This window comes from Macaca fascicularis, chromosome 3 (assembly GCF_037993035.2).
Source record: "Macaca fascicularis isolate 582-1 chromosome 3, T2T-MFA8v1.1".
Lineage (NCBI taxonomy): Eukaryota > Metazoa > Chordata > Mammalia > Primates > Cercopithecidae > Macaca > Macaca fascicularis.
Genome location: NC_088377.1, coordinates 127,322,586 through 127,336,618, shown reverse-complemented (window position 1 = coordinate 127,336,618; position 14,033 = coordinate 127,322,586). Strand labels below are relative to the sequence as shown.

At 35.5% G+C, this 14,033-nt stretch overlaps 1 protein-coding gene across 1 annotated transcript; it reads right to left on the bottom strand.

Moving 5' to 3' along the window:
• Window positions 1-3,283: 3,283 nt before the first annotated feature.
• BET1 (Bet1 golgi vesicular membrane trafficking protein) lies at window positions 3,284-13,827 on the bottom strand. Its single transcript, XM_005550206.5, has 4 exons — window positions 13,667-13,827; window positions 9,027-9,151; window positions 6,271-6,327; window positions 3,284-4,414 (listed from the first exon to the last, which is right to left on the bottom strand). Exons 1-4 carry the CDS (start codon window positions 13,683-13,685, stop codon window positions 4,259-4,261), a joined length of 357 nt encoding a protein of 118 aa, XP_005550263.1. The 5' UTR covers window positions 13,686-13,827; the 3' UTR covers window positions 3,284-4,258.
• Window positions 13,828-14,033: the final 206 nt, after the last annotated feature.

Here is a 14,033-nt window from a genome sequence, read left to right as displayed (position 1 = left end):
ACAAACATTTTATTTTTTATAATAAAAATGTTCTTTTCTACATAATTGTTATGTTCTTTATTAGGAATTCATATCTCTAAAAGAATTGAAAAATTGTTTATGTGCATATGCCATCAAACACCGTATCTTCAAAAGAGGTATCTTTTGAAGACGTTAACAGTTTAAAATTCCTCACTGGTGAAGAAAAACATGAGTTTTACATAGCAGATGTTACATTTTAGGATGGATGTATGTGTATAACCTCTCTAGGGAAGTCCTAGAACAAAAATTTAACAGTCATGAGTAAATATGCATGCATATATATATATATATATATATATATATATGCATGCAAATATTATTAATATTTGCATGGCAAATGGATTATTAAATAATGTAAAAGCTTACTAAATTACCAGCTGGTTGGACTATTTATTAATTGAGATAAACTTGAGGAGAAAGCAATAATTATAAATATTCTTTTAAAATGTAAATTGATGAACTAACAAGGTTTTCCATTATATATTAATATCTGTGGTACATTTTTATGCTATGTATTTCATTTTTTCCTGCTCATTTCTAAATTAATTACAGGCATTAGAGAAGCCATAAATACTAAAAGTCAGATTCAGCTGTCTGCTTTCAAGTGTATCACACCACAATCATAGATCTTTGAGAAAGCATAGTAGGAACAATTCTTTACATAATTGTATAATTATAACCCATGTTGAAATTAGCAAAGTTAGTCAAAAGAAACGTTAAACAGGTTTTCTTTTCTAAGTGTCACAAAGACTTTGTAGAATACTTATATTTATAATGGATAATATGGTTACATTTTGCATTATACTTTAGCTACTAAAGTTATAAATGATCAAGCTTGAATGAATTTTGGAGTCTCACATCTAGTATATGCTTGTTTTTCTGGTCAGAAATATTTTATGTTTATTTCTTTCTCTTCATTTTGAAGATTAAGGAAAGATTACTTTAAGAGTCGAACTTGGCACTTTGCATATCTCTCTGGTTTATGTAAGAGTCTTCCCAAGTTTTGTGAAAAATTCTTCTAAAAGGACAAGGTGAATTACTTGGCTAAGATATAGATGCCAATATATGTACAAAGAGAACAAAGCTATATGAAATGCACAGAAGGATCCTGCTCTCCTGCTTGAACATTTAGCCGAAGGGAAAAGCACGGAGAGAGCCAGAGTAACAATAACCACGTGCCTTTTTCATATATGATTCTTAGACAAGATTTCAAACACCAGAAGATGGAAGGTCAATAAATGTAGGAAGATTTTATCCATACAAGTTGAGAAAAAGTTAACATATGCAAAATGTGTAAATGATCTTCTAAGTGTCTATTGCCTTTGAAAGGTATCATTCTCAAGTTAATTCACCAGTTAATTTCATGTCATCTGAAGTTTCTCTATTAAAATTTAAGTAAGAGGTTCTCATTTAGGAAACAAATAACTTCTAAATATTTCTGAAGAACATTTATCAACATAACCACAGTGTACTGAATTTAGCTTTTACCAACTCATGAGAGCCAATTGTGCATGTATTTTCACAACTCTTGTGTTTCAGTGCTGTCACAATAGTGCTTGGAATCAAGTGTGGTGGGAGATTTTACACCACAGAAATAAAAAATTACTATTTTTTAATATTTAATTTAATTATTCCTATCAGCCTATGTGTGTATTTTTATATTTTTATACACTTTTTATTCCTGTTTCACAAATAGAGTAACTGAGACGGAGAGGTCATCAGCCCAAAGTCATACTGTGAATGGTGGAGCTAGGATTTATGCTCAGGCAGTGTAACTGTACAGCCTTCGGACTTAGCCACGATGCTACTCTGCTTCCCAGTAAATATTTAGTCAAAGTTTATTCATCAGTATAGAATGATGACATTATTTACTGACTGCATAAACCCAAATTATCAAGCAGTTTTTCAACATTGTCTCAAAGAAGTAAATTCAATATATCTAACTTGAAATTTAGGAGCATTAAAAAATCAGGAAAGCTATTTTATAGAACCAGAGCTTTTCATGGGGACAGGTGCTAGTGTTCTCTGCTCCAGAATTCTGATGCTTAAAATGTTGCATATTTGTTTTAGATGGGAAAGGAGGGTGTTGGCAGAAGGATGCCTGGTGGGCAGGGACATGCCAGTTTGCCAGGAATCTCAGCAGACACAGTGATGTGAACGAGCAAGACAAAATGCCAGGTAGAGACCTACTTTACATAGTACTTAGAAATAAAAATCATAAGAAATGTTGAACCATGCGGTGATGAGAATCACTTTTATACCACCCCAAATCCCTTTTCCTGAAATCTCTGATGATACTATCCACATTTAAAGTTTTCAAATATTTTACAAAGTACTTCCATAAGATAGCCAAACAATCCTGAAATCCATCCTTCTCTTGCCATCATTGGTTTTCCTAAAGCTTTGATATCCTCTGCTTCCATTGTTGATTATCCTGTTTTCATCTTTAGGTCATTTTCTTTGGCCTTCTGCTCTTCCCGTTTTTCACAACTTTAATTATTGACAGTGATTTCTGAGTCTCCCCTGAGCTCTGGTGTCACATACTTGGCACAAAGTACAGTTAAAAACTTCTTGAATGAATGAGTCACTCTCCAATTGTCTGATGAAAATACCTACTTGGAGGAATTTCATCACCTCAAAGCCTGAAAACAACCTATTGTCTTGTCCTTAAAATAACTACCTTTTCTGAGAATTTCTGTTAGTGAGAACCAACATTTATTGTGATTATCACATGCCAGACACTTTACAATACATTATCTACTTCTCACAATTATCCTATGAAATAGATGGTGTAATGAAGAAATCAAGGACAAAAGCACTGAGCAAGTGAAGGAACAGAGATGTGAACCCAGGTCATGTAACTCAAACCAGTGCCTCTCCCATCACACCTCAGGCTTGTCTGTTTAAGTCACTTAACCACACTCAATTCCGTTGGTTTTAACCTGTCAGGTAGAGGCCCAAATAATGACAAATGCAGCCAGTAAAAACAGGACCCAAATTGACAGGTTATTGAGGATGAACAAAAAGAAATGAAAACTCAACAAAATCAAAGAAAATACATTCATAACCCAAAATATAAAGAATTAAAGAGATTTTTGAAATACAGTCAAGATTTGCTTATTTGTTTGAAGCAAATTCCAACAATACACATATTAGCTTTGCTTGATTTGGGTTGGAATCTGAGTTTTCAGGACCATTTCTCAGATCCTATTAAGAATGTAAAAGAGGCTTAAACAAGGAAGCAACACAGTCAACTAATATATTTTATTTAAAAATTTATTTTCAGAGCCTATAAATGGACAAATTCCAAAATAGTAATACAGAATATTAACAATATTTTAATTTTTTTTTTTACTCAACAGTCTGCCTTTATGTTTTTCTTTCCATTAACAAATACACTGGATTAAAGCAACAATATTCTTATCTTCAAGTTCAACGTCTGAGTTTCTTGCATACTATTTCCATTTAGAGTTCAGTAATTACTTAACTTCACATTATTCTGTCACAAATGATAATCAAATATCCTACCTACATAGTAAAAATCATAAAACTATTATAAGCCAAGAGAATTTATAAAGTTAATATGAAACAATAACTATATTGATACACATGTGCAATAGGCCCTACCAGAAATATGCCAAAATAACAAGCTTTATTTAAAGAATGAGGTCTTCGGGCAGAAAGAAATGAGGGGTCATTATCATCAAAAATTATTAGGAAGATTGTAAGTAAAAAGAAATCAGCCTACGATTTTAACTAAATAAAGGAGGAGAGGGAGTATATCATTAGAGTTGATGCAGTTAGGAAAATTCAATTACCATTCTACCACAAACTGGTTGACTACTTCATGAGCTCAGAGTTAGGCTCTCCAGGTATTCTGTTACTCTCCCACTAAGTTTCCTTACATGGAACATAAACCTGCATTTATGCTTACAACAAAATATTATAATGCTATTTAATCTGACAGTTGGCAAATAATAGAAAAACAAACTGGAAATCAGTGGAGCCATACCATCTCACTACCCCTGAAAATAGGGGCTAAAATGAGTCATTAAGAAACAGTATTCAGAGAGCCCTGTATTAACTAATGTGATTTATAAAATAAGCAAAATTCAGCAATTTTCAATGGAAAATGCCACAGTATTTGAACACAAGGAATGTTTTGATGCTGATTTTTATCAAAGTGGTACTCCAAGCCATTAAGTTGGAACAAATTCCAAATGCACAATTACATGCATCACCTCAGTTTAATAATCCAATAAATGATAAAAAAGACAAATAAAGAAAACAGCATCATATAGCACAGCAGCTTTGTTTGGCTCCCTCTGGATAAAATCTTCAGTTTGCCCATAGTTTTACCTAGAAATCCAGTTGTGGAATCAAATTGTGAATCCTATCAGAGATAAAGGCAAATAAAATATAATAGTTAGATTTTAAGTCTACATATGCACATCCAAGTAACTGAATAACTGTTACCATAGTACATTTGTAATGACAGTTTTGTGTTTAATTAATTCAGGAGCCTGTTGATAACCTTGGATAATCAGCCTGATTTCTCCATGCAAAATACAGTAATACTCTCAGTGAATAAAAAGCTCTTTCACTGTCCAATAAACACTTCCTTCAGCCCCACAGAGTAATTCAACAACTCAAAACTATTTAGGTGTTATTCCAATTATGTGGATAAAAAAGAATTAACAATAAATGTAAGTACTTTGTGCATTATCATACAGATTTTTCTTCCCATTTTTTGTTGTGTCATTGCTCCCCAAGGTCAAATGGTTGATTGCTACCCAAGTAGAAGAATTCATCCAAAATGTAATATGGTTAGCAGTTAAATGTACCTTTATTTATTTATTTATTTATTTATTTATTTAGAGATGCAGTCTCGCTCTGTTGCCCAACCTGGAGTGCAGTGGTGCAATCTCAGCTCACTGCAACCTCTGCCTCCCAGGTTCAAGTGATTCTCCTGCCTCAGCCTCCCAAGTAACTGGGACTACAGGCGTAGGCCACCACGCCCAGTTAATTTTTTTGTATTTTTAGTAGAGATGTGGTTTCACCATGTTGGCCAGGCTGGTCTTAAACTACTGACCTTGGGTAATCCGCCCACCTCATCCTAACAAAATGTTGGGATTACAGGCATGAGCTACCGCGCCCGGCCTTGGACCTTTACTTTTAATATCCTTTTGTTTAGACAGCTGACTTTGAAGTAGTCTATTAAAAGTTAAGAGAACATCATATAGAGGTAGTAAAATGTGATAAGGACTATAAATACGGATGGGGAAAAACTACCATATTAAAACATAGCTGGAAAATCCTAAAGATGAGACAGGCCTAGGTATGGACTAGAAATATTACACATACTTTCACAGAAATTTTAATATCCTGAGATGTAAAGGCCCTGGCATAATAATATCCTTTGTACAGCTCAGTGTCTGTGTGGCTCATACACTTTAGATCTATGGTTCTTCACCACAGTTATGCATCAGAATCACCGGAGATGCTTCTTTCAAAATATTTATGTCTAGATCCCTCCCCACAAAATTCTAAATCAGTGTATTTAAAGACAGAATACATTGTCTCTTCAATACATTTTTAAAGAGGTCCCTAGCTGATTACAGCGCACAAGCTTAGCAAGAACATTGTTTTTGATGCCAAATTCATTTTTGAATAGCACAATTTTAAAAGCACATGGAACCAGAGAAGGTTCAGAGAAGCGTGACATTCAAGATAAACATTAACAAATGGAAGAGGACTCTAACAAGAAAAGGTATATGTTGTTAGAGAGAAAAGGTTCCGGGCTGTTCAAATTTATGAGCACTTTTTTCAGACGTGATCCTTAGGAAATCAAGCAAAAGAGTAAGTTTCCATTAAGTGAACGACATTTGGTTGGTTGGATATAAAGCGCTTTTTGATTGCTTGGTTAATAAATTACTAGCAGTCTCTACTATTGAGATTTCTAAGACTACTCAAAATAGTCATTTGTCTTGAGTTTTTAACAATCTTTCTAAAAACAGGATTAAAGATATATTGGCTTCCACTTGTTCCTCCCACTTACATGTGTGAGACGAGATGAAAAATGCAAAAGCATGGCAAAAAATAAACCTTATAGTTATTCCAAACACATTATATACAAATGGATGGGAATCAAGGACTTAGGATCTCTGTATCTATTTCAAAATGAATAAAAGTTGAAATTTTATTATTCGCAAATATTAGATCAAATTTCTTAAAAACATAACCACTTACCATTTCAGATAATAATTTATTCTGGGTTTTAACTTCATGGCCTATTTCAATGGAAAGCTGTAAAGAAGAAGGTATACACATGATTACTCACATAAACGTATTCAAGATTATAAACTAAAAATAATGTCATTCTAAGCATACACATTTTCTGAAATGAAATGGTCTTCTAGACACAAACTCTCTTCTTCTGATACTCTTTCCATCAAGCTCAATAAAAAATAAATTTGGAATTTGGAATTTCTACTCCTCCCAAATTATGGACATTTCCTCTTTCTTCTTTATTTTAATTTCATCTTAATATTCAATTCCATCTTTTAATTTGGTATGTACTACTTCTCTCTGATTCTCTTACACTTGCATGCTTTTATATCTTTATTATATTCCTACAAAAGCTACAAATTCCTACAAATATCTGTATATTTCCTTCTTACATTTTATTTATTATTTATTATATTTTATAAATTACACATTTTTTATTTTTTTTAACTTTTATTTTAGGTTTGGGGTACAGGTGAAGGTTTGTTATACAGGTAAACTCATGTCACATGGATTTGTTGTACAGATTATTTCATCACCCAAGAATTAAGCCCAGTACCCAACCTTCTTACATTTCAAAAGACTGACAAATACCCATACAACCAATTCAAATCTAGACAAAATTATTTAATATTTTCCTAATGAAATGTTACATTACTTTAAATATGTCTAAATTGATTATTTCCTTAGATGTTAAAGGTTTTTGCTTTAAAATATATAATAAATTGAAAAAATATATATATTAGTGTTACTTTCTGAAGCTCCACAGAAAAGAGTCATAGCTTACAAAACACAATACTATAGGTAATTACGACAGCTATTCAAACTAAAATCTATCTAATACTTTATAGGACAGATTCATCAAAGGCTTTACTTCCAAGATATTTAAATAAACAGAATCATCTACTGAAAATCTTGGTAAAACACTGCAAATATTGTTCTTCATGTGTGTGAAAGCACATGGGATAATACTGACACAAAACCATACTAGAATTCTGTAGATCAGAACATGAGCTTTCCTGCCAGATTTAACAACTCAGAGATAATAAAGTAACTATAAAGTTAGATTGTCCACATTACTCAACTTCTATCACTGTCATTTATGCTAAAGAAAAATATTTCCAGGACATCACAACTTTTTTCTAACAAGTAATCTAAATTATCTACATTAGGGTTTTTTTTTTTAAGGCATTTAATTCTTAAGTCCTTCCAAGTGTTGTATTTTTAAAATTGGCATTATACAATATTACTCAGTTCCTAAATCAACTTATTTTAGTTTAATATGACTTTGAAAACAATCCTGTTTCAAAATCTAAAGGTCTCCAGCTGAATGTAATTCGATTTTCCAAAGATTATAATGAAATGCCAATTAAGTTTTATCAACATGGACTTCTACTGAATGCTTTACAAGTGAACGTCATGTTCATTATAATGCAGTATCAATCACATATATTATTAAAATCATCTTTGTGTAATTCCTTTGATCAATACAAATTTACTTAATTAACACCACTGATAAGGAATTATACTAGGTGCTATATAGAATATAAAGTAAGTACAATAGAAAACCTGCATTCTGGTAAATTCCTTTTACATACAAATAAGGCCAATGCAAATCAATATGAATAAGTGCTGCAGAAATGGCACAAATGGTCTTATGTTCATAAGAAGAAAAGTTACTTTTTTGTCTAGTAGAAAGCACACACAGATTCTGGAAGTGTTGAGAGATAAGCTAAGGCCAATTTTTGAAAGATCTATCTGATTTAATCAAGCTATGAAGCATGAACTTTATTAAATTGTGGAAGGACACTGAAGACTTCTGGGAGTGCAGGATGCAAGCTTTAAAATATTCTAAAAGAGGACTGTGGCAATGATTATATAACTCAGATCATAATGTGCAAAAAACCAGGAACAGATAGGTTAAGAGGTTCTTCCAATAGTTCAACTAAGAAAACCAGGGTATAGTCCGGGCACAGTGGCTCACACCTGTAATTCCAGCACTTTGGGAGGCCAAGGTGGGCGGATCACCTGAGTTAAGGAGTTCAAGACCAGCTGGCCAACATGGTAAAACCCTGTCCCTACTAAAAATACAAAAATTAGCCAGGTGTGGTGGCGGGTGCCTGTAATCGCAGCTACTTGGGAGGCTGAGACAGGGGGATTGCTTTAACCCAGGAGAGGCAGAGGTTTCAGGGAGCTAAAACCGCGCCATTGCACTCCAGCCTGGGCAACAAGAGCAAAACTCCATCTCAAAAAAAAAAAAAGAAAAGAAAACCAGGGGATAGTATTAGAAATAGAAAGGCAAAGATAGAAACATCAGAAAGACATTGTAATACTCAGTGACCGAAATGGAGTACAAAGGTAGAAATAAGAAAGACCAAGATTTATAGCTTAGAAGACTGGATTAAAAAAAGCAGAAGAGCTACTTGGGGGTGGAAGATGGACAGCTCTGTTTGAGACATTACAGCAGACAGCACACAGTATATAAAAAACAGCTGGAGATTCTTCTTAAGTATTAAAAAAAAAAACCTATCTTTTGATGTGTCACATTTTCTAACTTACTCAAAGCACAGTCTAAATTTTGAGTGTACTTTGACCTCACAAAACCACAGTATCTGAGTAACTGAATTCCTTAGGATGACGTCAATAAGAATATAGTTTATAATTATATATGTATAGAAATAGATGAATTAAAACACATATAAAATTTGTTATACACTTACAGATTTTATAGCAGTTACTTTGCTTCTCAGACTTTCAGTGAGCCTCTCATTTTCTTCTTCACAGGCACTATACCCACTATTAGCATAGCCATAGTTCCCATAGCTGCCAGGAGGTACTCCTTCACCTGCAAGGATCAGAGTCACAAAGGGGATTGTAGAGAAGCCACTTTTGAAACATAGATAGTTAGGAAAGAACTGAAAAAGACCCCTGGTGGGCGTTGCAAACCACATATGTCTCTAATATTCATACTCCAAATGAATTTAAAAAATAAATAACCAAACAGAGATCAGATCAATTCTTTCCATTACCCTCTGTTAACCAAAGAAGATTCAGTTCAGTTCATTTTAATACACATTTCTGGACTGCTTATTGATTGCCCAGAAGATACAAAAATAGGTACTAATACACAAGGATATTCAGGATACATTCCCTGCTCAAGAGAAACATATAGTTTAATAAAAGTTCTAAAAGCAGTAACATCATCTACTGTTAACATTGAAGAAGCATGGCTATGAAGAGGAAGGGAAAAGTGGTTAATACAGCAGGAGGGGAGCTCATAGCAGTGAGGGTCCTTTACTGGCATCTCTTTCTCTTAAACAGACAGTTGGACAGGAAAGAGCCAAAGCAGGGAGGGGGCAAATTGAAGCTCTAGGAAAGAGATGGAATAACTCATGCAGAATGTTAGCTGAGAGTCAAGAGGGAGATTCATTTATTCTTCAACATATATTTGAAGAAGTACCATGTATCAGATCCATTGTTCTTTCTAGGTGCTACTTTTATGGAACTCTAAGGGATAAGAATGTCCACCACCCTGCCTAATGTAGTACTTCACAGTCATCAGGCTATCAAACAACAGATGGAGTGGGCCTTAGACAGCGAATACATACATAAATATGTTGGGCGATTGAGAGGGAACGGCATAGTTCAGGGTGTTAGTTAACTACACTTTTTTTTTTTTAATATAATTGTTGCCATCAATTTTCTCAGTAAAGGGAGAAAACGGGCTAACTGCTGAAGAATGGATGATCATTCAGAATATACAGTAAGGAGAATGAATGGAAGAAAGGGACCGGGACTGCACAGGATTACTAAAGATAAAACAAACTTGTTTGAGGCAATATACTATGGTGGCTTCAATCCTCCCAGGTGTGTGGTTTTTTTCCTACAGAAGAGTCATCGGCCTGAGTTAGTCCAGGAGAAGATGGATGGTTGGACTAATCTGTAGTTGGAAGTTTATAGTATCGGGGTTGCAGAAAAACAGAGCCCCAAGAGGTTGGGACTGCCTGCCAAAAGAGTGGTAGAAGATCTGGATTATGGGGATTAGACTGGACAGATATTGAAGTAGATTCAACAGTGGCTCGAGAATGTGGGGAAAAGGATGATATCGAAACTAAAGGTCTCAGAGCCTGCTGGGCACAGCAGCTCACGCCTATAATCCCAGCTACTCCGGAAGCTGAGGGAGGCAGGATCACTTGAGGCCAGGAACTTGACACCAGCCTGGGCAACACAGCAAGGCTGCATCTATTAAAAACAAACAAAACTAGAGGACTCCATATGCTCAATGAGCGATGCAGCAGCAATGACAGGAGGTAACAGCACTGATCACTGAAGGACAGTCAAGGTGAGAATAGGAAGTTCTTTCAAGGCACAACACAAATTTCATTTTCCCTATAAAGCAAAACTCTCACTGATTTCTTACAGCTCTGATTGTATGTAACATTAATATTGCACTCTGTACAGTACTATAAGGTCAGAGACTAAGTTTGTTTGACTCAAGACTGTACGTCCCCCCATAAACCTACAAACACATACACACTGTAAGGTACACTCAATGAATACACGATGTGAACTAATTAATGAAAAGAATCTGAGTTCACTGTTATTGAACTTTGAATGTGCACACCTTTGTCCAGAATGGAGTCATATGCTTCTCTGAAGGCAAGGACAGTATCTCATGCTTCTATATCCTCCCTGTACCTAATGAGTACTTTATATGCAGCAGATACCTATGCAATCTCCACCACCACAAAAACCACAACAAAATATTGGAGAAGTATTTTCCAAACAGAAGAGAGTTGTACTATCTGAATTTTCCTGCTGACACACTATCCATAAAGCTCTCCACATGTGTTATTATAAAAGAACTCAAGGAGTGGGCATATTTTTTCCCCCAGTCAACAATTAAAGTTACCATTTAAAAACGCATTCCTACTCTATTAATCAATGATACTCTGTGCAAACTGTAGTTTAATAAGGGCCAAGATACTTAAAGAAAAGAATAATGTCTTCTTATTTTGTGTGGCTGAGGTTCTGAGTATACAACATTTACCCAGTAAGTAATTACTGACTGGTTGAATGGAAACATTTGACAACTTCACCAAGGAATTCATTCTAAATTTTTTCTTTCCTATTTTCTTTCCTTTGTTTAGTTGCTTTTGCCTATCTTAATTTTAATTTTAGAGTTCTTCCATGCTGTTCCATTTATTCAAAGTGATATTCTTGTTGTATTTATTGCCAAAAATATATCAATGCACATTTCTATTGAAGAGTTGATCTTCCCTCAAACTATGACCCATCCCAAATACAATGAAAAAAGTAAAAAACAAATAAAATGCTAGAATTGCTATTCCAAACAGAGCCACTTCCCTTCTGGTGGTGTACTGCTATGAAAAGTTGTAAAAAAGCTAGTGATTACTGAAGATCATCCTCAGCCTTTGTTTATTTAGATAAACGCTACTTCTTTTGGATGGGTTCTATCAGTAAGCTAACAAAACCAGTTATCATGTGAAGTGTGGCAACTTCTGCCTACAGATATCTATCAGATTCACTATGATCCCAAATTTAAAATTTCAGGTCAATATACATTCATACTTTAAAAATAAGAAAAGAAAAAATGTTTTGTTTTTTTTTTTTTTTTAAAGAGTAGGTAGTGGGTTCTAAATTAGTGAAATTCTAATTTAACTGGCTGAGCTGAGGTCCAGGAAACAATACTTTAAAAATTTCCCAGGGGATTCTAATGTACAGTCAGGGCTGAGAATCATTACTCAAGTCACTTTCCTGTAATTTAACATGGCACACTGCAGCAGAAAAATGCTCAAAAGGGCCTAGGGGCCTACTGATGAAATCCAAACTCTTTGGCCTCGCATGCGAAGATCTCCACAGTGTGATCCCGCATCACTTACTTCACCCAAACTGGTTTAATCATAATCCCTTATTTCTTTTTAGTTCCTCCTATCTGGAACCCACTTCCCCTACTCTCAATTATTCAAGGTCTACTTCAAATTCCTATGTCTCCACAAAATACACAAGGATCTTCTCCACAAAGTACACAGTAATCTGTCTCTGAAATCTCTGAGACCATCCCTTGTATGTAGAACCTATCTGGTATTTGGATGTATAGCGACTACTTTGTACTATAACTTATCTTTGCACATATTTCTACTCTCCAACTAGACTGGAAGCTTTGGGGATCGCAAACCGGGCAACAAACAACTGTATACCTAGAGCTTACTCAAGCACACAATAAATCTTTTTTTGTCATTAATGATGATGAACAAGAAAAACATTTACACATATAAAACCAAACTTACTCAAAATTCTTTCTTTTTTTTTTCTCATCAATTTACCTGGCCCCACTTTCTATGATCCAAGTATTCATAAAAACTTCATTAAAAAAAACAAAAAACTTTTTCATACTACAATTTATTAATAAATAAACAAGTCTATGGTTATTGGCAACTTTCATTATATCTGACACATTGGGGAATTTGTTTTTCTTTCTTCAATCTTATAATGACTGAGAAAGGTAACACTATCTTTTTTCAAAAGTTTCATTTATTTTCTGAAGTATACTGCACTCTTAATTTAGCAGGGTCTTCTTTAAAAAAAAAAAAAATAAAAAATAAATCGTGTCCTAAGAGAAAGCTTCAGAATCAGAAAATGCTGTTCTAGTAGCTGTGCGTTACTATAAGGGCCCATTAAAATTCCTTGGGTCTAACTTATTCTTGCTGATGAGCCACTTTACTAACCCCAAAGGTAAAGATCAAATGTTAAGTCGCCAAACCTTATCACGTTCTACTGCCTTAACCGTGGCACAAGGTTCAGATTAAGAAATCGCCTTTGACCCAGAAGTTACAGTTCCAGGACCTTTAACAATAATGACACGTACATTTATTTACCTTTGTAACTCACTGTTACCAGACTAACGACCACTACTACTAGTGTGTTTTGCGTGCAACCACCCACTCTTCAAATTCCACTTCTGAAGAAACTAAGATCCAGGGCCAGTAGAGGAAGAGAAACCGGAGTCGGGCTTTGGAAAACATAGCAGTGTCCATAACCACGCTCAGGCAATAACACTAAGACACTCGACCACTGAGATGCCACCTGTACACACCCACCCCCAGTCCACTACTTTCTCTAGCCTACCATCCAAACTTGAATCTGACTCAGACTTAAGGAAACTCCAAGGAACTGGGACAAATGGTATGTTTCCATTCGACTTGGCCCACAAAGATCCCCTCTAGACAGCCTGTTTTTTGGACCAAATGCCAGGAACAGAAGACAGGTTCGATTTCTTTCCGCGCCCAGCATGGCCGGTTCTAGGGCCCCGAACTTCGAACCTCAGCCCTCTTCTTACCCAGGCCTGCACGCCTCATCCTGCCAGAGGAGAGAGAGAAAAGGCGGGCGCGGGGGGTTGGGTGAGTAGGAAAGAGCTGTGACCCCGACCGCGTCTTCAGTACCAGGGCCGGGCGAAACACCAACTTCTTCCCCTAAAGCGCCACGACATCAGTGTAGTCTAAACACCGCGCCTGCTGATGGCGTCACCAGGGCGCTCATTGGAGCCCTGGGAAGAAGGTTGAATGGCATTCTGGGAAATGTAGTTCACCGACGCATAAAGTGTTGTTGAGGGCGTGGTGTGAGCCAGGTTCCAGGGGCGGCCGGGGCTTCCGGTAAAGGGGCCGGCTTCTACTGCTGCTCCGACAACGTTCCAGCTGCTCCGCTCG